Source organism: Toxotes jaculatrix, chromosome 18 (genome assembly GCF_017976425.1).
Source record: "Toxotes jaculatrix isolate fToxJac2 chromosome 18, fToxJac2.pri, whole genome shotgun sequence".
Lineage (NCBI taxonomy): Eukaryota > Metazoa > Chordata > Actinopteri > Toxotidae > Toxotes > Toxotes jaculatrix.
The window spans coordinates 14,581,881-14,606,842 of record NC_054411.1 but is presented as its reverse complement, the minus strand read 5'-3'; the positions used below and the strand labels follow the sequence as shown (position 1 = coordinate 14,606,842).

Below are 24,962 nucleotides of genomic sequence, written 5' to 3'. Positions count from 1 at the left end.
CCTTCATACTTCCAACAGCTTCCATCACAGTGCTGAGAGCAGGAAAACACATAAACACAATCTGAAGACGAGGGAGGGCAGGTCATATGTTGGATGATGGGAGGCTGGGTGGTGTCTCCTGCTGGGCGGTGTCTCCGGCTCCCTCTCAGCTGTCCTAAACAGAATAACCCCAGAATAACTGTTATCTCTCTGCTGTGACCTCAACAGTTGGGGGGCAGTTGTGATGACAATGAAAATATCTTGGTTCCAAGGAAGGAAAGCCAGTTATGTGTCTGTGTCCTCACATGTCAGAGTGTTTATGTAAAGGAAGGAAGATTAGCTGGGCTAGCAGCCTATTTCTGGTCATGCAGTGTTAGATAGAAGTATTTTCCTCTGCACTCGTGCACACACACACACACACACACGCACACAGAGTAGTTTTACACTTTGAGGGACACGAGGGAAAGCTACATTGCATTTATACCCTGCAGACAATAAAAAAAAATATGATTCTAAGTGAAAAATATAATCTCTGCTGTATAGTAAATAGAAATATACACATAGTCACTGTCAGTCATAAAGAAGCTGTTGATTTTACTCTTAAAATCTGATCTGATGCACACACACCTCGGCCTCTGTATGATGCCTGTGTAAATTACAGAGCCTTCACGGCAGCCCTCTTATCAGTGTAGCACTTGTGCCAGTGGTCATTTCCCTGTTGACACGTAGGGTTTGGGTGGCTCTGCCCTTTTTATTTTTGTGTGCGTGTGTTTGCAAAGGAACAAACCCTGATATTGTTGTGCTCATAACCTAAATCTTGCAGTCGCCTCCAGTTTCTTCACTTTCTCCATTTTCAGTTTTCAAGTTCCAGTTTTCCAGTGTGCTTCTTTTGGTTCTTTCTGTGTCCAACATTGCCTCCTGTGGCCAGGTGTTTAAGCAAATGAATGAAAATACAGGGATGCAAATGCAATGGAAAGTAGTATGTGTTTGTGTGACTGGTCGGGTAAAGACACACACACTGCTGGCTCATTGTAACCTTGTGTCTCCTGCAGGCTGTTAATGCAAAAACAGATGTGTTCCCAGTCAACTTAGCTACATGGTTGAATAAGACAAGTATCATTTCAACTTTTTTTTCATTCTGAGACAGTATCCACCCTAAAGCATCTAATCTTTAGGGCATGTGTTTCCTCTTTTCATTTTAGCCAACAATCCACTTACTTAAACAGTTGTTTTGAAATTGAAATTGGATTTCCAGAGTGGATACATTTGAAAAAATGTCTTGTGTTGTCATGTGGAGGGAAAAGTCTCTTTTATGACTGCTTTATTATTTATGACCCTCTATAAAGCCACTATTTCATACCTATGCAGCTGTTTGACATCAACAGAAAAAATGTTGCCATGACAGTGCCTCAAACAGATTTGGACGATAGCATGAAGGAACATCTTTCATTAAACTAAAAATAGACCTTTAACATGTTTTAAATTGTTTTATGTTTCACACTGAGAATGGGAAACCTTCAGAAAACATCCCAAAAATGCAAGAAGTGTTTTGCGCATTATCTGCATCAGTGTGAACACTGCCTGGGCTTCACCCTCCCGGATCACCAGAGGAGAGGAAGGGAGGGAGGATAGAGGTGTAGAAAACATTTTGACTGCCAGCATTGTTCCATAATCACATCTTTCTGATTTGGTCACTATCTGTGTTCCTTTCTCTCTGTGTAATTTTGTGTATATTTTTTTCTCTCCAGTAATAATGCCTCTATCCTCCATTATCTTCTATCTCATTTCTTTGTGTAGTTTTTTTCCTGTGCTGTTCAATCTGCCTCCTGCCGATTGTCAACGGTAGCGGGACTCAAGTGGACACACACACACACACACACACACACACACACACACACACACACACACACACACACACACACACACACACATGCATGCTGTGAGAAACAGGAACAGGGGTGGGTGGAGGGGGGGGGCGGTGCTTCCTGTCTGGCAGTAGACCTGTGTGTGTGTGGTAGAAGTGCTGGAAGCACCACTGTAGATAAAAGAAGCAGCAGCAGCCTGCTGCAGGCAGCAACAGCAGGCTCCCGTCAGTGTTTGTTTCATCAGAATACATTTGGTTTAATGTTTGGAAACTCAGGAGCAATTCAAAGTTAAAGGCAAGAAAATGCCTTAAATGTGTACATTTTATATTTATAAAAGAAAATCACCTGCTGCTCCACATCACGTCAGGAGTGTGGAGCTGTAAAAACTCTCATGTACCACAATTACATTCGAGCCACAAGCTCTGCATCCTTTTCTTTTTTTTTTGAAAAATAAGCACCATGCAATGTTGGAAAATCAACAAGGTCTATAAAAAAACTTGCCACCATTCTGAAGTCAGCCAGAACTCCATCCATCATTTTCTAGAGATGTGCTTTTCACACCACTACATTTACTTGTCAGCTATAGTTGAAGAATTTATACAAAACATGAAATGTTTTATAGTTATGATTGTAATTACATTTCAGATTCAACGACCCAATGTTATTTAAAGTTTTAAAAATACCTATTAACCAGTTACAACATTAAGGTTTTTTTTTTCTCATGTACTGTACATTATATCATTTCTGTCTACTTTGATAATCTGCAGCAGTTGGGCCTCTTCCACTGTGATTATGCAATACTCTTCACTTCAGTTACCTACTGTAGAAATGGGAAAAAGACTGGCCCAAACCATGGGTTTCACAATTTGGGCTGGGTCTGTCATGCTTCTGCAACTAAGATTGATTTTTTTTTTTAATAATTAAATTTTAGATACTACAGTATAATTTGTGTTCCTACCACAGGGTTTTAATACTTTTTAATACATGACTTTGTGTTGATGGAGGATTACAGAGAATAAAGCGTGGCTTAAAACAGAATCATCTCTAAAGGAATGTCTCAGATGTGAAAACTACACACAGAATAGCACAAGGCAGCAATGATCTGTTTCTCCCTTGGGTGAGATAATACGCTGTCCTACAATGCGTTACTGTGGAGTTACTGGGTGGTGAGGTGTGCACCTTATTGTTTCCACCTATAGATCTATAACAATTGTAGGTAATTGATATGTGTAGACAGTGACGTACAGTGTAATATGCATGTGTATTCGTGTGAGTGGGTCTCTAATGTTTGCAGTGTGTTTACCTATGGGGTAGACATCTGACACATGACACCTGGCTGAGAGGTTAAACCTGTTCCCAATGCTCCTGTGTGTGTTTGTGCATTAGGTATTTGGGTGAGAGCGGTGGTGGTGGTGGTGGTGTTGGTGGGCGGGGGTCAGTTGCCTGAGGAGCTTTGGATGATGTGATTGCTTTGTTGTTTAAACATGCCCTAACTGTAGGCCAACGTGTGTGTGTGTGTGTGTGTGTGCTCTTACATGCAGCAATGTGATGTTGAAATGAACAACAAGCGTGCAGTAGCCTGACACACAGGTGACAGGAGAAACAAAGTGATGCAGAAGTTTCTGCTATTCACCAAAAGACCACTCTGTTCATAAAAAGTCCAGGTTCTGGATTTTTTTTTTTTTTTTTTAAAGAAATCACCTCCCAGGAGAGCTAATCCTGCAGTTCCGTGCCAATTAACGAACACTGACTACTTATTGGCTGTAGGAAGCATTGAAGCATCATCAGCTCAGCATACAGATTCCATCTGTCCCTCTCCTGCCTCTCCTGTGGTCTAATGAGAATTTTTGACCATGGTAACCTGCTATTTGTACACAGCAACATGAGCAGGGCGTCTTGAGGCTTCTTTAAAGAATCCTAATAACCTTTCTTCCTGCTGTCTGCTACAAGAACATGAATACATGGTGAGATTGAGCAGAATCAAAGCAATTGCCCAAAATTGCCTTTTTGGGGCCATTTATTCAATTAGATATTAACATGACACTTCTATGTGTCATAATCCCCTTAATTCTATACCACTGTGGCACTTGATCGAGGCAGTCCAATCCCATCTGGCTAACCTACGTGCTGCTCTTGCTTCACTTCAAATGTATAATCTGTTGACACATGGCTGAACCATGCACATTCATTCTCAGTAGCAATCCTCTGTTGTGGCTGCCAGGAAAATGCAAAGAATTATACGCTGCATAATTCTTGACAATGCCCTGTTCATTACCTCTTGCCAGTTGTAACTAACCATTTCCATATGACCACACAAAAGAATCCTGTCCAGTCACAGTGGTGAGCTCAGACAACTGAGCACAGAGGACAAAGAAGCTTACGTCCCTGGGTCACAGTGTGAACTTAATCAGGTATAAAACTGGTAACAGCAAACTTTTGCATCTTCGATAACTGGTGAGGTTTGAGTTAAGTGTTGATTTTTCAGTTACCAATTATTTGCAAATGGCAAACCTTGATGGGAGAGTTATTTGCCGACCCAGAGCTGATATGCCTTTAGAGATGGGTGTGGCATTGTATAAACACTGGCTTTTTACACTCTCAGGGGAAAATTAACACAAACACTTATGCAGTGACACTGGGAATAGTAAAAACTTTTGAGAGTTACTCAGTTGGAACAAAATAGTCCTAAGTAGTCATATTTGAAAGTATGACCCCCCAAAAAGATACCATATCCCTACTGCACCACTCATACAGTTCTTGCCCGGCCTTCATTTATGTATATGACCTTTATTTAGGTCGGTCGGCCCCTTGAGATTAACATTTTAAGTTTAAAGGATAGTTTGACATTTTGAGAAATATGTTCTCTTGCTGAGAGTTAGGTGAGAGAATCAATACCACTTGTACATCAATCGGTTCAATATGATGCTGCAGCCAGCAGCTGGGTTATCTTAGCCAAGCATAAAGAACATATACAGGGGGAGACAGCTGGCCTGAATCTTTCCAAAGGTAACAAAAATACACATACCAACACCTTTAGAGCTCACTCCTTATTTCTCATGTGTTTAACCTGTACAAAAACCGAAGCATAAAAACGACACGTTGCAGTTTTACAGGGATCATTCTTGGCCTAGCTCAGGGGTGTAAATCTTCTCGTCTAATTCTGAACAAAGGAAGAAGCAATAAGCAATGAATAAATAATAAATAATAATAAGCAATCTCTGACCACATATGCTCTTGCGTGCAAGAATGACTTCAGAAACTGCCATACAGAAAATTTAATGCAAGAGCTGGTGGTGCTTGACAAGCAAGAGGACAGAAGGGGGGGGGGGGGGGGGGGGGGGGGGTTGAGTAAAATAACAGTAGTGTAAAGATGATAATGTGCAAGGTTTCTAAAATGATAAATGTACATGCATAAGGGAGCATGAGAGTACAGAGAAAAGTATGTGCAAAACCTGCTCCTATTCATAGCTCACCTCTCCATTTCATTTGTATCCACATCCCCCTCACTCTTCTGCTGTCCCCATTTTCAGCATTTCTTTCATTCTTCATGCCTTCCTTCCTCTCAACTTTTCATCCCTTTTCATCTTTTTAATTTCCTCTTGTCTCCCTCTTTGTCTGACCTCTGCTGTTTGTTTTCTTTTCTCTTTTTCAGTCTGTTTGCCATGTGAGGAAAGAGACTTTTATACCTCCCCTCTTACAATGATTTTTTTAGTAGACACCTTTCCCGCTGAGCTTTAAACCAGTCCTCTCATGTGTCACTTCTACACACACACAAGTTTGTACTTCTATTTTTGTGAACACCCTCACTGACATTACACATTCCCCAGTCCCTGCCCTAACCTTAACCATCACAAATAAATGCCTAACCCTAACTCCTTATCACAAACGTAACTCTAACCTTTGAAATGTCCTAACAATGATGATTTAAAACTAAAATCTGTCCACACAACCATAGAAAGATTTGTTTAGACACACACACACACACACACACACTCTCACTACCCAGCATATTAAACCCCAAACCACACCCAGCTCCACCTCTCGAGCCCTCCCACGCGCGCTCACGACATCCGTGCCCGAGAACGTGCGCTTCTATCTTTTTTTATTTTGGCGCTGCTAGTAAGACCTTCAGCCCCCGATTTGTCACGATAGGAAGCTGTTTTCTTGCAATATTTTTTCAATTTACTGTCCCATAATTTCCTCCCTTTTTTTTTCTTTCTTCCCCCCCTTTACTTAGCCACACAGTCACATTTGGAGCTTCCTTCTCGGTCTAAGCTCGGTGAGTAAACTTAGTATTTTTAGTTTGCATATTGTTTGAATGCTGCACGGAACTTTCTATATGGCATTTGTTCCATACAGAAAGTTCCCATTGTTTCCATTCCCATACAGAAACTTGGGAAATGTCTCTTTAATATAACAATAATACTCTTATATTGACTTAAAGCGTTTTTTGTTGTTTTTTAGCCTAATTGCCCTTTCCCTTGCGAGCTTAAAATATTTCTAAAATTTCATTCAGCTCTCGCTCTGTCAGGATTTTTGTGTCTCTTTGAAATTTTAATAAAGGTTTATTTTATTTTATTTGATAATATTTGATCACAGAGTAGTTTTGAGGAGCGCTTGCTGCCGTGTTTTCCCCTGTGGGTATTTTTACACAGATCATAACTCAGCTTGTGGCTCCAAGTTTTCAGACGCTGGAAATGAAAGGGGCGTTGTCAGCCACCAGTGTGTGCGCGTGTGTGAGAGTTAAATTTATTTGTCTGTCGGAGTGAACGGAATCAATGTTTAGTGCGTCGCGAGGGAAGATAATCGCTCTTTTTTTCAATGAACACAGGAAATGTGTAAGAGTGTCTCATAGGAAATTAAAAAACATCTGTTCTATTACTCATTCCAATTTCCACTGAAGTCAAGGTATTTATTTATAAGTCCACCCACATGATATTCATATGAACCTTTGCTTTTGTAGTTTGCTGTAACTTTATTATACTATACTATATCATAATTCGTTTATTGTTTGTCTTGCTTCTTGTAGTTTAGTGTTTTTACTGCTGTTGATGTGAATAGAATCAGATTGTCATAGATATAACATTTTTCAGTACTCATTTAAGTTTATTCTTTGCACTCTAAGGCTGAATAGCGTTTCCCCAATCTTGCATTGTTGACGGAGTTGGATTTTAGTTTTGATGAGGCAGTTGTTAGCTGTCTCTCTTCGTAGGGGGCGCCCTCTTGTGGTTGAAAACAACAACAACAACTTACCCTGGTTTTTGAGACTGGATTGCGGAGGTGGAGACTCATTCTCATCAGACAAAGTAGAAACTGTAAATTGCATGGAATCTGGGGAAGAACGAAGTCTGCAGAAAGCTGAGGAAAAAAAAAAGTCATGAAATGGGAAGGTTACGAATATCCAACAATCTATTGGAAAGTCATTTGCACGCCCCTGTAGACAGGGACAGTGGTAAACTGTTGCACAGAATAGATGGAAAAAGGCAGCGATGGATGAAAAATAATAGATCCAAGACTATGAAACCTGATTTTGAATGTCAGTCTAAGTCTACAGGAGAAACTTCATGTAAGTCGGAAATGAAAAACCCAACATTCGATCACCTCTTAATTTTAAAAGGTCAAACAAACATTTGATTTCATTAAAGGTAACTGGAGAAATGTAGCTAGACAGCCAATGTTAATAATAGTGCAGATCACCTTCTCTTCTCTTCCAGCTTGTAAATCACTTTTACAATCTCCACAGTCATCAAACATACAAAAGTGTGAAGTAAAGTGTAAACGGTCAATGAAAGCAGCTAAATGAATGAATGAATGAATGAAATTTTAAACTTGCAACTTGATGGACACTGTTGTCCATTCAAATATTGTTGTGGTCATCAGGAAATAGTCTGTGGGGAGCAGTCGATGGCGCATTACTGGTCCTAAGAAAGTAATTTACAGTAAAGGTGGTGTGTTTGAGTCCCAGCAGAGTCAAGTAGCAAGAAGTAGTATCAAAGCCCCCTAAGTATTTGGACAATGCTGCGCATTTGTTCTTTGCTCTTGCTGTTTTGACGCAATGTGACAGAAGGCCTGAGAGCACCCGGTGCTAATTGGAAAGCATTTTCTGTCATACCAAATGCAGCAGGAGGAGAGAGGTGTGTGATATTTAATACGAGGAGGATTAGTTGCAGGTTTAGTGTGAAATTTTAAATGGTGCTGACAGAAAAAAAAAACTATCAGGGACAATGTGTGAAGTGACTGAGGGTAGAAAAGACAACAGAGTGTGGAGATATGAGAGGAGCTTTCCTTTTTACCTCTCGATCAGGTGTTCCACAGTCTCTCTGCCATGTGGGAGTCATTATTCAGCGCATTATTCAGGAGTCTTTAAACAGTTGTGTGCATATATATAGAAAATTGGTTTGTGTGTAAAAAAAACAAACAAACAAAAAAAAATATATGTGTGTGTGTGTGTGTGTATGTATATGTATGTGTATATATATATATATATATATATATATATATATACACACACACACACACACACGTGCCTTTGCAACCATGTACGCTTCATTGTTTAGAACAATGCCAGCTGTGTGGACTCTCCAATCTCTCTTGGTATTCAACAAAACCCAACACAGCCAAAATATTTTAATTCTAAGCCACAAGTCAGCCATTGTTTTATAACTTTATAATAAGAACAATGCAGATGGACTCATAGATGTAACATGCAAACTGATGCCTGACAGCTATGATATAAAGTTAGCCTTAAGTCATAAGCACAGAAGAACAGATAAATCTGAAAAGCTCAGACTGAAGAAAAGAAAAAGAAAAAAAAATGTAGATCTGAAACTGACAAGACTGAGATGTTGTGAAAAGTTACTGTAAGCCCTCTTTAACATCATCTGTGTCTCAGTGTCTCAGTTCTTGGGTGGGAACCAGTGAGTTAGTGTAAGCCTCGCCCCCCATGCGGGATGGTCTAGCCACACAGACACCAACAATACTGTGCATTTGTTATTTATTGTTTGTGTCCACCAAAAGCAAAGGAAGGCTGTGTTTCTTGTCAGCATGTGAATGAGTTGTTGAAATGCGTCAGCCATGATGAACAATATTTGGTCTAGAAATGAGGTCCTTCCTCTGGTGACCCCCTCAGGCCTAACTGTAAATGTTTTACAATGATAAAGATGTACAAATAGCAAAGTCAGGCAGCCAGCTCCTGTCTCCAGTCTGTAAAAGAACTTCTTGTAAATCCTTAATGCAAAGGTTATAGCTGTCTCACTGGGCAGTCTGGTTATATTTATAATTCTGTATTTGCACCATGACTACTTAGATGACTGCTCATACGAACAAAAACCAAACTCTGTTTTTGTTTACATTTGTGCTTGTGCATCTGCTGAAGGTTTTTGTGTGCTCTTCCTAAACAAAGCTTTGCTTGGACACTGGCTTTGTTCCAGGGAAGATGTGCCTTTTGTGTTTTCTCTAAAAATAAACTTCAGCTTGGCTGTTGTTGCTCTGCACACACACGAATTACCGCAGATTCATGTAATTTAGATACTATACACAGTTTTTATGGATACGGCCAAGTGTCAACACTTTACACACCTAAAAACTACAATGCAAAATATCTTGAAAAGGGGCAGACTGAACAATTTGATATGAATATATATATAGAAGGTTCCATGCAAAGCAAAGTTCACTCATGTCTGAGTATCCCCTTACAGTGAATCCCAACAAGTATTCCAGAAAGAAGTTTTGGTTGAGAGGAAATGTTGTATTTCAGTCTCAACTCTATGGCCTCGTAAGGGGCCAGAGGGCTCCACGGGAAGCCTTCTTGCCTTTTCTCTTCCTCAATCAGTTTTTCCATGGCCAAGGGCAGAAAGAGAGAGAGAGAGACAGACAGACAGACAGAGATACAGAGAGAGAGAGAGCGGGACAGTGAGAGAGACGGGGGAGTGAGATTCGGAGGCCCAGTTAAGTCTGTGGCTTTGTGTTTTATGAAAAGAGTAAAAAAAGGACATTAAAAGTCAGCATTTTCCACCAGGCAAGGGAATCAGTCAGCACACACACATGCACACACTTGCACTCTTGCACTGAGTCCCCCAGCCTCCTATTATAAGGCTGAGTGGAGAGGAGGAATGGCAGCATTTGTGCCTGTTTGTCAGTGTGTGTGTGTGTGTGTGTGTGTGTGTGTCTGGAGTCTGACAGACTTTATCAGCCTACCTATGAGATTACACAAAACTACAGCCCACTTTTTTTTGTATTTGTATCCACTTAGTCATGTGCCAGAGATTCCAAAAGTCAAACATAAAGAAAAACTGAGACATCAAGTACAAACAAAACATAGGATAATATACTTACAGTAGCGACATGGTATGTGCTGCTGTTTATGCTGGATGAAAAACTCTGCTTCACTTTTGGTATCTTTCCCTCTTGCCACTGAAGTAGGAACTTTCCGTGGTCATTTTTATGAGTCGAGTGGGTTTCATGAACCTAAAACCCCTGAAACCAGATATAAACCCACTTAGTATAGCTCCAAAAACATTTGCTTTACAGTGAAAAATAATAGATTGCAAAAACCTGCTTCTTTACAGCTTCTGAGTTTTACCTTTTTCTTCTCTCTTTTCCTATAACTGCAATAGATTTGTCTTTTTTGATTAGACATCACTTCATTGTAGACAAGATGAGTTAATTAATAGCCTGAGTGATGAATGGCTAATACAGGATGATGGCTAACTTGCTTGATGAAGACTCTTCACATATGTTCTGCTGTTCTGCTGATTGACGCACCACAGCTGAGGGGAAATACCCCGTACTGTGTGGATAATGTATGTCGAAAGTGATAGATAAGGCATGAAAATCTGTGAAATATCAGTGTTATGCATACCAGACTAGCGGGGCTAATATATACAGCATGCATGTGCATATGTGGCCTGTGTATGTGGCTGCAGCTGTTGCCTGGTGTCAGAGGTGAGCATCAGTGCTTTCACACATTATTATCAGCGCTGAGTGATACCTCTGCAAGGCGACACCGTTCCCAAGGATGCCTGGGGAATACGGGGATCCACATTTAGTTTAATGTGTGTGTTTGCTTGTTTCTTGGAAGGGGTGTGTGCAAGAGAGAGAGAGAGAAAGGAAATAAATGGAGAATGGTAAGATTTGTAAAGGAAGAAGGAAGGAAGTACCATATACAAAGTAAATGGTACAGCAGTTTCTGTCACTTGAAAGAGGGACATGATGTATAATGAAGAATAGTTGCAGTTTTTGGATAATTATCCTCATATAGGATAATTACAGTTGGGACAATCAACGTAATAAATCTTTTTACAACACAAACACACAAAAAGGGCATGTATATATATCATTTACACAAACAATAGTCTACATAGTCATCACCAGGCTTTCATGTCTGCAATCTACATCCTTTAAATTAACTTTAGTTGTTTGAACTGTCTGAGAGTCTCATTTTTTGTGAGCTCCTTGGCAGGCTATACATTTGTGGTTTTGCATACTTTGTATTTATGTGTGTGTACATCAGAGTGTGTGTATGTGTGTGTGTGCGTGCACGTTTACTCTCGTGTTTTTGTTTTTCTCTCTTCCCTCCATTTCCCCTCCAATGGGGTTCCCTTCTTTTACTCTCCTCCCTCCCTCGCTCCTCCTCCCTTTCCTCCTCTCTCCTGAGGCGAGAAGGCAGCTTCAAAAGGAATCAGATCCAGCTGTTTTTGTGTGTATGTGTGTTTGTACGTGTCTTGGAGATTATATGCTGCTCCAAAGAGTGTTCCTGCAGGTCAGATTATCCTCCAAATACTGATGAAATGCTTTGTTACGGCTGTAGTGAATTAAATAGTTGGTCTTTGCTGATTTACCTGTCTTTCCAACTCTTCCTGCTTCATTTTCTCCTCTCTCTCTTTCCACCATCATCGTTGTACAAGGTCAAAGCTGTCGTCTGATTGGCCACCCTAGGGACACAGTGATTGTGATTTGTTATAACAGGCTGAACTTCTGGGAACTTATAGAGCCAAAACACCAGACCTCTTAAAATGTACAATGGCTGTATATTTTGTTGTGTGTTTTTAATGACTATGGCTGTTTTGAATTTTTATTGTTTTGCAGATTTAATAGAAAAATCTGCAAAAGAACATACAAATCCTTTAGTATGTTGTCTCTATAGGCTGGCATTGCAGCCTTGTGTTAACATATTTTTGCCATATCAAATGCAGGCTTACATGTGATCACTTTGAGACCCACATTCCCCATTCATGTTGTTGTTTTTTTTTTTTTTTTCCAAGGTTTAAGTGCAAATGCAAGTGTGTGTTTCCAGGTCTTTGTCTACTTCTTTTTCATTCTCAGAGCATTATGATTAGGAAGATTTGGCTTGCTGCTGTTGACATTCCTGTCTAAACCCTAAAACTCATGTGTAATAAATCAAAGTGTATAGCTTACGTTTGATGTTCCCCCACCACCTTTTTACTGTAACCCCCCCTAGTTCCCCCTTCCCTCAACACAGACCGGGGGGGTGGGGGGCATCCTCTGGCACACCCCACGCAGCCACATGCTTACACACAAAAACTGTGGCCTGCTTCCTGTCGGCGGGGAGAGGCTGTTTTTACTGTGACTCCATTTTGGCAGAGAGGGCTAATTCCTCTGCTGTCTGGCTCTGTGTACGTGTGTGTGTGTGTGTGTGTGTGTGTGTGTGTGTGCCTGCACTCACATGTGCTTTTAAACATGTTTGTGTCTCTGCCTGCTTAGCTTCTGAAACGTTGGTGGGATTTTAGGCAGTTCCAGAAGTCGAGATCATACGTGTGTGTGTGTGTGTGTGTGGGTGTGTGTGTATGCACATGTGTAATTTTATGTGCATTATCTCCACGGGATGGTTAGGCTTAGTTTGATGTGTATAGTATACACACAGGGCAGACTGCAAGCATAGTGGTATCAGAGATGTAATCTTAGCTGAGCAGTCGCATTAAGTTGTAAAACAGCCCTTTAAAACAGTGTTGTATTGGAAAGAAATGATAGATTCAGACTCTTTTCTTATAGCAGTATGAATGTTAAACAGAATGATGCCAACAAAGCATTTTACATGCTGAGCAAAACTCTTCCCTTGATAAACAAACGCACGGGTTTGCTACTTTTAATGGACTTTCCCCCTTGAGACAGTTTATAGTAGAATAAATGAACAAACAAAAAAAAGCAACACACACAAAGTAGAAAACATCCGTACAAAAAAAAAAGTTCTTCAGAAATAGAAAATTACACAAACAACATTCAAATCTCAACAGATGATCATTTCTTAAACGGAGGCTCACACACCAGTTACTACTTTCAGCAGTGTTTTCTGAAGCCGTACACCTCTTTTCCTGTGGATGCATCATTGTTAGCATCTCCATATGCCGTTATTCTTGGAATCACTGGATGACATTGTCTGTTAATGCTGCTCTGCTAGCACAGTTTGCTTATTTGAAGATGTAAACAGTTGACCCGTGGTTACTATCAACAAGTCATAGCCAGGATTAAGGCCTTCAATCACTGCAGTGTAAACACCACACTCCCACATACTGTAACTGTGCATATACTCACACATGCACTCATTGTTTGGCATACATGTAGACACAGAATGTTTTGTCTCACATCTAAGTAGCATTTTCTGTAATTTGAGGGAAGACTGGGAGGCTGCAAATATTTCTATGGCTGTTTCATTAACTCAGCATTTTTCATGGTTGTTTGGAAATGTTGTGTTTTGGTAAATGGTTGCAGATGTAACAGTTGCTACGTGTGCATAGAAACTCTACTTGGATTGTCTTTACACTATTTCCTTTTTGCTCTCAGTTATTTTAAATTTTACACAGTTCCACTTTGAAGTCTGCATAGATGCTGCATTTTAAACTGTTCAGTACTGCGCAGGTCTGAAATACTTCCACAAACATGTTAAAACTACACAGAGAAAGACATGCATAATATATATTAATATTCTTTTCTGACACTTGTAAGATAAATGAAAACAAAATCAAAACTTTTGCATATTTGTAAAACAGAATAGGGAGACAGACTTTTTTCTTTAGTATCATTCACTTTAAAGAAAAGCAGAAAACTCATTGTGGTAAATATGAATATTCATTCTGCAGTTTCTCATGAGTTCTGGGTATATGTGAAAATTTTTACAAACTTGTGGACCTCTGCAATAATTGCACCTGTGTGCTTAATGTAACCTGATGGCAGAAAAGGGATTAATCTTTTGTGTGCTTGTGTGTGTTATTAAAGTATTACATTTGTGTTGCTTCCAACAGACTCCTTTTATGTGAGAGACCTTGATCCGCCCCGGACTATCAGGCTGCAAACCCCCATAAACACACAGAGGCTGTCATCCAGCAGGACCATCACCCAACAAAAGCTAAAACTTACATTCCACACAGTCAGCCAGTGGGAGACACAGCCACTGAAGCAGCTTGCAAGATATTTATCTGGCCTGACAAACAGGCAACAAGCAGCAGACAAGTTAGCAGACAGAAAGGCAGCCATGTTGATCATCTTAGCCGCCATCATTCTTTTCCATCTGGCTGCAGTCATTCTACTCTTTGTTGCAACCATTCACAATGTGAGTATAAACCAAGTGTGAACATACAACTTCATGGCAGCGCAGGACATTTCCATTATTTTAACCATCGCTTATCCCGCCCTGTTGCAGGCATGGTGGGTGGTGACGTCACCCGGACGTGACGTGATCTACACTGACCTGTGGTACTCTTGTAACGCTACGTGCTACCCTGTGGAGAACAGCCATACTGTTGAAGCAGGTAAGACAGTGTACAACACTGTGAAGCCTATGTGTGTGTAAGTTTGTGTTCCTGTGTGTAATACCTCTTTTCTTCTTTTTCCTCAGCCTACCTGCAAACAGTCCAGGCCTGTATGATCTTGGCCACCATTTTATGTTGCGTCAGCTTCTTCGTCTTCATCCTTCAGCTCTTCAGGATCAAACAGGGAGAGAGGTTCATTTTCACTGCTATTATCCAGCTATTGGCCTGTGAGTGACACACACACACACACACACACTTAACTTTTCAGTGCAGCTTTTGTCACTTTCTTTAAAATGAATTACTACTGCCTTTTTGCTGACCATTACATCAGCCAGAGTTAACATACTATAAATGAAAAATAATTCTTGCAGTGTCCAAATTGCGGCAAGACTTATGTCCACACATTTCTGCGGCTGGATGAGAATGTCAGATCTGATCTTAAATGCAGCCAAGATCTAACCTACGAGCATCCATGTACACATGTGACTTGGTATGATAAGTCACTCTGGTTCCCAATGAAAAGGTTCATTCTGTGACTTAAAATCAGTTAACTGATTTAACTGAAGTGTCCTTCATTCAAGCCATGGACTGTTTTGAGTCTGAGGCGTTTTTGAGGCATTTCTCATATTTATGGGAAGGTAGCAGAGTATTTAACCTTTCTGTCTGTGTTTTTTTTTTGTCTGGGTTTTTGCTGAGTGAAATGTCATTGACTTAACAAGAGACATGAAATCAAATATACTGTTTTTTTAACTTTAATGACATTGTAAACCAGGACAGATGCAACCTGACAGTCCTATAAACAGTGGCAGAGTGTAGAAAGCTTCTCAGCAAATAACACTCACACACTGACAACCAGTTAGATTTATGAAACAACAGATTTCAGCTTCAAGGCAATGTGATGTACTGTAGCAATGCAAAATTGTCTGTGGGGAAAGCTCTCAGTAAGTCAGCGCTTTCAGATGCTGAAGCTGACTGTCCGAAGGAAATTAAGCTAGTCATTGCTAACATGTGATACTGTGAAATCTTAAAATCTATGTTTAGTACTTCAAAACTATATTAAACAGGGGACGTGTGGAGCTTTGGAGGTGCTTGTAAGAGGTTTTTGTTAACTTTGGACAGAGGGAGGCAAGCGGTTTCCCCTAGTTTCTAGTCTTTGTATCAAGCTAAGAAGGCTGTAGGCTTATTTGTAACAGGCAGCTATGACAGTGATATCAATCTTCTCATCTAAGTCTCAGCAAGAAAGCAAATAGCAATCAAATATTACCCAAAATGTCAAACTCTTCCATTAGGGGGCCCCAACTGGTTAAAGGGGATAAGTGGTTGAATATGTCAAGAGTTTGAATGATATTCACTCATCAAATATTGAGTGTAATTTCTGTCCTCCTCCTCTCTCCTTCACCCAGCTCTATGTGTGATGATCGCAGCGTCTGTCTACACAGCTGAGAAACACACCTTTCATGTGCCAAGTCTTCAGAAAGGCTCCTACGGCTCCTCCTATGTCCTGGCCTGGATCAGCTTCCCCATGACCCTCATCAGTGGCCTCATGTACCTGGTGCTAAGGAAACGCAAATAGATGTGACTGGCTTGAAGCATAGGCTCGCAATCATTCAAATGTATAAATAGGAACACTTGGACACAAATGCATAAAAACATACACTTGTCTTCAACAAACATTCCTGCACACGCTCTCTTTTCAACCTTTAGATTTTATAATACCATTGGAGATAAAGAAATGTGCAAGAAATGTCAAATCCATTTTAATTTAAAGTCTCAGGTTCAGGGCCAGACACACTTTTTGTCCACCTTAAACACTCAAAACCCCAAGTAGTCACACACTCTTCTCCTTCCTGATGGGACATTGTTCTCACTAAATGCGGCTCAGAAGCATGGCTGACTCTTGACTGACCAACAGTTAGCTGACAGACCCACAGAGATAAGAGAGCCACTAAGATATGTTTCTGTAAACATTTAAGGTGAGAAATACACCATTATTCACATATGATTAACAGTGCCTACTTCAAAAAGTATAGACATGACTTGCTTGACCTGCTAGAGACACAGGGCTTACTAGGGCATTTGCATAATCTCTATGCAAATGCCCTCATTCACTCATTGCTCTGCATAGAGCATAAACATGACATGTTTAGCTGAGACTGCATTTGGTGAGAACATACCTTGACTGTCCTCTTCTTTCTATTCCACTGTGCCATTACACATGACATGAGCTCTGTTACAACACACTGATTTGCCCCCTACTCTTGTCTCATTATGTACTGGCTCGCTCCCACACCTTTCATAGAAACTTGTTTAAAATACATGATCACAGAGGATAAAGGCTGAGGAAGAAAAGCAGGGAGGTTTGCCGCACTGCCAACACAGCCCCTGGACTTTCCAAAGGGTCCATAATTTTTTTGTGAAGCTGCAGTCAATGGAATTTATTTTGTAAATACTTGCTGTGTATGTATAGTTCAGATAATTGCCAAAAACCTATTTCTAAGACTGAACTGTTCCATTTATATCTATATATCTATATTTATATATATATGTGTGTGTGTGTGTGTATACACACACACACACACACATATATATATATAATAAAAGAAAAATAAAGAATATTATGTTAACCGTAGCCTATAGGAAGTGTAGTGAAGCAGTAGTTGAGGTATTATATGTAGGATTTTAACCCTTTGTTTGTATTCCTATGTTACTGACTTGTATTTTATTGGTGAAAAAGGAACCAATGATGTGCTGTGATATTTGGGATTTAAAATGACAAAACAGAAACATGCAAACTTGAAATGAGAATGAATATTTCTTTGTTACTATTATTCCTTTTTTGCTCACAGCTTCACTGAAAAAACAAAATAACAAATGCTATTTATTGTTTAAAACCACTGTTGTTTATTTTAGCATGTGACAGAGGATGTATGAAGTGATTAAGTCTTCCCTCTTTGGCCAAGCTACTGTCTATTTGGTCCCTTACTTAAACATCTCCCAAACCCTAATGGACATTTGATGTGGCATTTAATCATAAAGAAAAAAGAAATCATTATTGTGTTGTACATGCCACTAATTTATAGTGATATAAATTGATCCCACTTTAGCACTGAATTAGAAACTGGCTTTCTTTTCCTCTCTCTTGGTGTTGGATTGGTGGCGACTTAGGGGAGACCAGCTGGGTATTAACGTGGTAGCTGCTAGGACCTGAAACATTTCTAGGAAATAAATAGTTTTTAAGTGATAGAAATATGTCCATGTTGGACAGACTTTGGATCGCAAAGCCTGGTAACATAACCAGCTCACCAAAATGAAGATTCAGGGGATAGGAATGGAAGTAAAGATTTTGTTCTGTTATCTCGAGATGATACTTGAAAATGATCAAAACAGCGTACTGGAGGCCAATGATGTTTGTTGTTCTTAGTTTTGTGAAGTTGTCATCTTAAAAGTGTTTCACTAAACAATAAGCCTCCTGTTTGCATGCAAGTTTTTGTCTTTCAGTGAATCCCTTTAACTTATATTGACACGAAAAGTAAGTTGTTGTAGTAGCATAGACTGGAAAATTAAGTTTATTATAGATTATGTAAAGTTTGGATTTATTCAATTTAGCTTTGATGATTTCAAAAAGGATCTAAATTATGAATAAACCAACTACTTGAACATAAATTCTGTGCTTACTCTGTTGCAGATATTCAACAGCAATTGCGGCAATCTGTCTTCAGAGTCGACTAGTTAGACCTACTCTTAATTTGAAATCAAAAATATTTTGTTATGGTTGTGATTATTTTCCAGTAGTGTGTTTTATTTCAGTGTAGATGTACTGTATCATAGTAAATGTAGATCAACACAAATAACCACAGGGCCATGCTGACAAATAATTATATAATTTGTTGAAACCAACACTGTATGCAGATTTTTTTTTTGCCATTGAAATGTTTCTAATGCTTAATGAAGTATTATTGACACAATGAATGAGTCTCATTTTGCTTTTGAATGGAAACATGTTGAAATGGCCAATGTTTTAAGAACTTAATCAACAGTTTCCTTTGTGGCCTTTTTGTTTTTTCTATTTTTTTTGCCAGCTTTGATACAGTCTTCAATGTCATGGCAAATGGGAGTGTCTCTGCTTGTTACAGGCTCTTTGCTTTTACTCTTTTAGGCAAATTCAATTACAGCATGCTATTTATTTTGACCTCTGTTGCAACATCAGCAGCAGCTTCTGTAATCTGAAAGATATTACTGTATCAGCCAACTGAAATATTTGTCTGCTTTTGACACCCAGTGGGCTGACTGAAAACTACACCATGTGTAGCTGGTATTTTTATCGCTTCAGGCTATTGACTAGACTGCTGCAGCTCCTGTCAAGCACTCCTGAAGAGAATGAACTTGTTTCTGATGAATCCTGCTGCTCTAATCTCAGAACCAGCGATTGGGCAAACAGATTCAGGAACAAAGACTCACTACCCCTGAAAGAATTTATAGGTGCTTGTTTTTTCCCCCAATGTCCCCCATGCATCAGATGTAGATCTCAAAAAAATTTAATTTACAATAAATAAAACTTCTTTGTTTGTGCCAAATCTGTTACTGACTCAGGTATCCCTCTATACTCCTTATACACTGAAGTGCCTGCTTACACTCTTCCCATTACCTCCACTTTCCTGCAGAGAAGATCAGTAGTACACCCCCATACTGTTCCATACTGCAGCTCGATATTACAACTTTCATATTTTGAATTTTCAAAAGCTGAAATAATCCAGCACAGGAGACAATCTATCTGCAAAATGAGACCATTTGACTGCAGTTATATTGTGCTTTTTTTCCTGATTCTACCCTGTAATCTTTGATATTATCCCTGACCTTTGTACTTGTTTTGTTGACTTGAGCAGCATGAATTTGGACAGTAAGAAAGAAATCAATGAAGACACCAATGATAAAAACGACAAAACAAACGTTTTACATTGACAATCCAAAAGCCTGTCAAAATTACGCTTTTATTCTGAAGGAATGGGGTCGTAAGTGTTATTACTGTAAATTCTGGCGAGCGGAAGTTGAACAACACCGGAACTAAACTTCTTGCCAAAACAAGCAGATGTTTCCTCTTGTTGATTGTTTGAGGTAATGTCATAATAATTTGTTCTTTAGTTGCACTTAAAATATTTCTCTTTAACGTAGGAACCGTATGATTGCTGTTTCTCTTGTTCGTTTACGTTGAGTATCTTGTCGTTTATTTCCGAGCTGGATGAATGGTTTGCTAAAAACTGCAGCTAAAGCGCAGCTAGCCCCATTAGTAACTTGTTTCTCTATCGAAACAAACGTGGGCACTGATGCGCCTGAGCGCTGTGGCCTCCTTCATTATGAGGCACAATCATATCACAATTGCTTTTCATACTGGGAGAATCATTTTTAACGTAAAAAAAAGCATTTTCTAGCCTCTGGCTGCTTTATGAGTGTTAGACATTTTATTTATTTTGGAATAAACAAAAAAAAAATCCTGCTGCAAGAAATACATTTAGAACATGATTGATTCTTTCTGAGAATTTCATTAACATTTTTGAAGCTGTGCTTACCCCTTGTAGTGTCACATATATTTGGATAATAGGGGGCTCTCACACAATATTTATATATTTGTATTCTATTTATATTTATATTATGTAACAGGATTGTATTGGATAAGGGGTTTACTCAGCCTAGAGTCCAGTGATTTTGGAGTGAAACAATATTAACAGTGGCTGTTGTCATTGCCAGGTTTCATGACAGTGTCCGCCAGTGGATGACAGCGTCAGCCCCTTCTCTCAACTTGTACATTCTCTGACGAACCCCCGCCCCACATACAGCTTCTGTCTTGCCAGCACACGTCAAGTTTAGTGAAAAATGGAAGAGGCTCAAGAACAAATTCAAGGTTGCACAGGGCTTTATACACCAGCTCATGCCACCAATCCCAAGAAACGCAAACGTCTGTCTCAGAGACCACTGCTCAGATCATGGGGGAGAGCTCGAGTGGACATTGGCTTGGCATTTGAAAGGTGGCGTGCACTGAAATCAGCAAAAGGTTTGAAAAGTGACGCAGAAGTGGCCTTCTGTCTTCTGGATGTGTGAGTTAACCTCCAACAGCTTCATAACTACAGAGCAGCTTCATAAATGTTTCTAGTTTGCAAAAGCTGTTTTGTAGCTTAGTCTGTTATACCTAATGCTTTCACATATGACAGACGTAAATGTTTTTATGCAGGTATGGTAAAGTAGCAAACATGTCCAGTTTAATACTTAATGAATCTTCACATCCTCTGTTTGTATTTTGCATGAAGAATGAAGAGACTGCCCTCCATGTCAGATTCCTCTGGATCCAGTGACAAGAAGATAAAAATCTCCCAGTCTGAAGTAAGATACAACACTGTGTGATTGTCAAATGTATACTTTTACTGTGCATGCTTATATTTGGAAATCCATGTTCAGTGCATTCAGGAAGTATTCACAGTCCTTCACTGTTTCTACATTTTGTTATGAAGGGTTCTGAAGGTCTGAATACTTTCTGAATGCACTCTACATCTGAAGTTACTGATTTCCATGTGCCTCTATGTGCCTGTATGTTTGCTGTGTGCGTGTCCACAGGTGCAGAGACTGATCGAGCAGGAGGTTCGCAGTGCAGCAAAAAATAATGAAATCAAACTGCAGGGTTTAATAGAAACTATTCAAAAGCAGGATCGTGCAGTTGACTATGAAAGTTCCATCCAAAAATTGGAGGTTGGTGGAAGTAGTGGTACATGTTTACCTCTTTCTTTTGGCTTATTCACCACCTTTCTTTTCTCTTCCTTCTTCTCTTACATCTTTTTTTAATTTCATCCATCTGTTTTAAAATCAGTCTCTTTTTTTCTCTGCCGAGAAATTCAACAGCTACTAGTAAATCCACTTTATCTGTCAAGCTTCACCCATTGTTACCATAATTTTCTTTCATTTTTTTAATCCATTAGATTAAATCCAACTGAACTGTACATTCACCCATATATCCATGTTTTTGACATCCTGACAAACAAAAGGCCCAATATGAATGCATTGTGTGTATGTTTCAAATTAGAACTGGTGCTAAAAAAAACCCCCAAACTTTAAACCCAATAAATCTTTACCGAATGCTGCTCTCTTCCTCAGGCTCGAATGAAGACGTTGACCAAGAGAGCAGAAGCAGCTCTTGCCTACGCGACAAAGACACAGAAAAAGGTTTAATGCAGATAAACACATATACGCGTGAATGCACTTGAATTGTGAATGGACTGACATGCCTATTAAGTGTCAAAGATGTAACACACACAACAGTGACAGAAGATTTGTTTTTTTTATAGACTGATGTTTTTTCTGATTGTATGGTAACTTAAAATAGAAAATGGGATGATAAATAATACACACTAATAACCACTAAATACATATGTTCAGTTTGACATGTAAACACCGCTCAGTGTACTCACACACGCATACGTTCACACACTCTTTAAATGTTTACCTTTCAGAGTCCACATCCATCTCTTGTTAACATGGACGCCAACAGGTATTTATTAACCAGCTTTGGTTATATTTGTGAGAATTATGGAAGCACTTCAGGTAAAATTGTACTTTTTGCATTTATTTGGATTTAGTAAGTTTTGAGACAGTTTGATTTTCTGTCCAATTCTACAGGACAGGGCCTGAGGATGAGACTATGGAAACCATATCACAGGGTAAGAGCCCAGCAAGCACGTGCACTCCATTGAATATTTACATTTGTTGGTCCTGTGTATTAATTCAGTAAAATTTTAATTTTTCAGTAGACAAAAAGTGCACGGATTTCATGGACAAGAGTGGAGACCTCTTTCAAATGATGGTACATTTTAATATTTGATCATTATATCAGTAATAATTAACCTTCAACAGTTTTCACATAGGTCAGTGTTAATTGCAATTTGGACAATAATATTTAGTTGAGTCCTTGTGGTCTAAAATGGGTTATTAATGTAGTGGCTTACAATGGTTTTTAGTAACTTGAAGAGTGTGAACTTTGATTTGATTGGTCCTTTCTGTCCAGGAAACCACAACAAAGGTGCTAATGAAGATGCGTACAGATAATGAGGGTAAGATCATTTCATACAATGTCTGAACAGCTCAAGTTTAAATTAGGTTAAATGTCTGTCTTATGTATGAAAAACTGACATGAGGGGCTATTATATAAAGACCCAAATTCAATAATATGAGTCAGTCAGTACATGAATAAATAACCACATCTTTTTTTTTCCTACTCTTTCCTGTCCCTTCTTCTGCCACTTGTGATTGTACATAATCCTTGTTAAGCTTTGACGGCTGCCATAGCAAATTTAAGAGAGAAGCCACCTCCTCCACTTCTCGCTCCCTTTGGCTCTCCTGAGTGTAAGGTAGGATTTTCATTTGACATTATTTTACACATTTTCAAAATGCGCAATGCATAAATGTTACGTGAAGCTAATGACAAACTACTCAAGCAAGTGAAAAAAATCAGTTAGTTTCCATCAAATCTTATATCACCCCCTTTTTTTTTTTTGCATTTACTGTGAGTTAGTTTGTGTCTTGCCTTTATCTGCTGAGTCCTGTTTTTTTTTGGTCTGTTATTCAGGGACCCATCAGGTTCGTAAAGAAAGAGCCAGAGGAGGAGCAAAAAGAAAACAGTACTAACAAGTGCAAGCGGTTAGAGGAGTCAAAGGCTGAGATGGCGAAAGTACAACGTGTCTCTCCCAGCAATAGTAACATTCCCAGGCACACACGCTCTGAGAAGGTAATGCACACTCACTCTAACCCATAGTAGTAATTTGCTTGACTGTTTGCTCACATTACCTTCACTCCCTCCCCCTTTTCTAACCCAAAGGACAAGCTCTTGTATCCTCCTCTTCCCTCCACTACTTTCCCCTCCACCCTGAACATGGAAGCGGCCTCATACAACATCCCCCAGCGGCCAGAAGTACATCTGGCCCTCATCAGGAACCCTGCCGGCCTCTCTGTTCTCTGGAAAGTGGAGGAGGAAGACCCTTCTGCACCGCCTATGGATAGTTACAGGTGTGAATCAACACAGAGCAGAATCCAGAAGTATTCAGTTCATGCTTATATACAACAAAGAGATAATTTGAGAATGTGTAGCATTTGACTGAAACGGTTAATCCATCATAAAAAGCGTTTACTGATTCTGAGACAAGCAGCCACTCTTGACGAGGGTGAGCACAGGAGTGATAACTTTTCACACGTCTTGAAGAATATTATTATACTGCTCATGTCAACATACGACCACCAGATGGAAGCAGAGTTCAGCCCGTTAGCAGCCTTCTCTACAGCTGCCCTTGCCTTTTTACAGATTGTTTTTTTTCCTCTGTCCCCCCGCTGTAGCATCTTCATGACTACGGAAAAGGTTAAGGGTAGCAGTGTCTTCCCAAATTGGAATTTGCTCGGTGAAGTGACAGCCATCACTCTGCCCATGTGTGTGATGATCAGAAAGTACAAGCCCGGGCACAAGGTGTGTGTTGCTGTGGTGGGCAAAGACAAGTTTGGACGATATGGACCCTACAGTAAAGTTGTGACTGCAGCCATACCCGACTAGTTGGGAGGAGGATATGGGGTCAAAGGAGTGACAATACAATCCCCTACTTCAAGTGGGTACTCCATGCTTTGTCAGTGCTAAGTTATAATTGCAAAGTTTTCAAATGCCCAAAGGTTGTTTTTTGCTTTGTCATATAGACACAATTAGAAATCCTTTGGAACAGAATGGAATTGCACCAAAATCTAAATGGGTTGTTTGCTGCTTCTGCTGTGATTTTTAGTTCCAATGGAATCAGTGTATGTAGCAGCGTTTAAGGCACTCGTTTCTCTCTTTGTCTACCACTCATGCAAAAGATCACATAGAGTTTTCATATTATGTGTTTACTCTGCTTCTAATGAGGAAACACAACACACAGGCAAGTGCTAGTAAACCAGAGGATGGTTTAATAGATAAAGAAGGCATTGTTAAACCACAACATTTTAACTGTGGCTAAAATGTTCAATTTTTTAATGAGCCAATAAAGTTGACTATGTTTAAATGGTTTAAGTGTATGTTTTTTTTTTCTCTTCAATTTTCATAACATAAGACTCCTTATTCACAGTATGTGGCATGTTCTCATTTGTCACACATTTCAACAATCACACTTGACATGTAGTGATTGAAGCTTATTTTTGTGTTTGTCAGATGAAAGAAACTGATGATTTGTGAACTTAAACTGCAGCAGCTGTGCAAGGATGGAACTGCCTTTGAATTATCACAGTAGCACTGACATACCTGAAGGCTGCCGACAGAGGGAGGCGTCGGCTCTCCGTGCTGGGTCTGGATTTAATCCAGTTA

General features: G+C 39.6%; 2 protein-coding genes across 5 annotated transcripts; both read left to right on the top strand.

Annotated features, from left to right (window-relative positions):
• Positions 1 to 5,927: 5,927 nt before the first annotated feature.
• Positions 5,928 to 19,231, top strand: emp2 (epithelial membrane protein 2). Of its 3 annotated transcripts, none has more exons than XM_041063408.1 (5): positions 5,928 to 6,123; positions 14,102 to 14,409; positions 14,500 to 14,608; positions 14,695 to 14,835; positions 16,012 to 19,231. In XM_041063408.1, exons 2-5 carry the CDS (start codon positions 14,332 to 14,334, stop codon positions 16,179 to 16,181), a joined length of 498 nt encoding a protein of 165 aa, XP_040919342.1. In that variant the 5' UTR covers positions 5,928 to 6,123; positions 14,102 to 14,331; the 3' UTR covers positions 16,182 to 19,231. The 3 variants fall into 3 exon arrangements, with proteins under 3 accessions (XP_040919342.1, XP_040919344.1, XP_040919343.1); XM_041063410.1 differs by lacking the exon at positions 5,928 to 6,123 and adding an exon at positions 6,633 to 6,752; XM_041063409.1 differs by lacking the exon at positions 5,928 to 6,123 and adding an exon at positions 11,535 to 11,604.
• Positions 19,232 to 19,663: 432 nt separating this feature from the next.
• atf7ip2 (activating transcription factor 7 interacting protein 2) lies at positions 19,664 to 24,657 on the top strand. 2 transcript variants are annotated; one of them, XM_041061678.1, is made up of 13 exons: positions 19,664 to 19,720; positions 20,351 to 20,697; positions 20,908 to 20,980; positions 21,212 to 21,343; positions 21,746 to 21,814; positions 22,102 to 22,139; positions 22,268 to 22,308; positions 22,396 to 22,451; positions 22,653 to 22,698; positions 22,916 to 22,995; positions 23,214 to 23,372; positions 23,463 to 23,650; positions 23,975 to 24,657. In XM_041061678.1, the coding sequence occupies exons 2-13, from the start codon at positions 20,477 to 20,479 to the stop codon at positions 24,183 to 24,185; spliced, it is 1,314 nt and encodes a 437-aa protein (XP_040917612.1). In that variant the 5' UTR covers positions 19,664 to 19,720; positions 20,351 to 20,476; the 3' UTR covers positions 24,186 to 24,657. The 2 variants fall into 2 exon arrangements, with proteins under 2 accessions (XP_040917612.1, XP_040917613.1); XM_041061679.1 differs by lacking the exon at positions 21,212 to 21,343.
• The last annotated feature ends 305 nt before the right edge of the window (positions 24,658 to 24,962 follow it).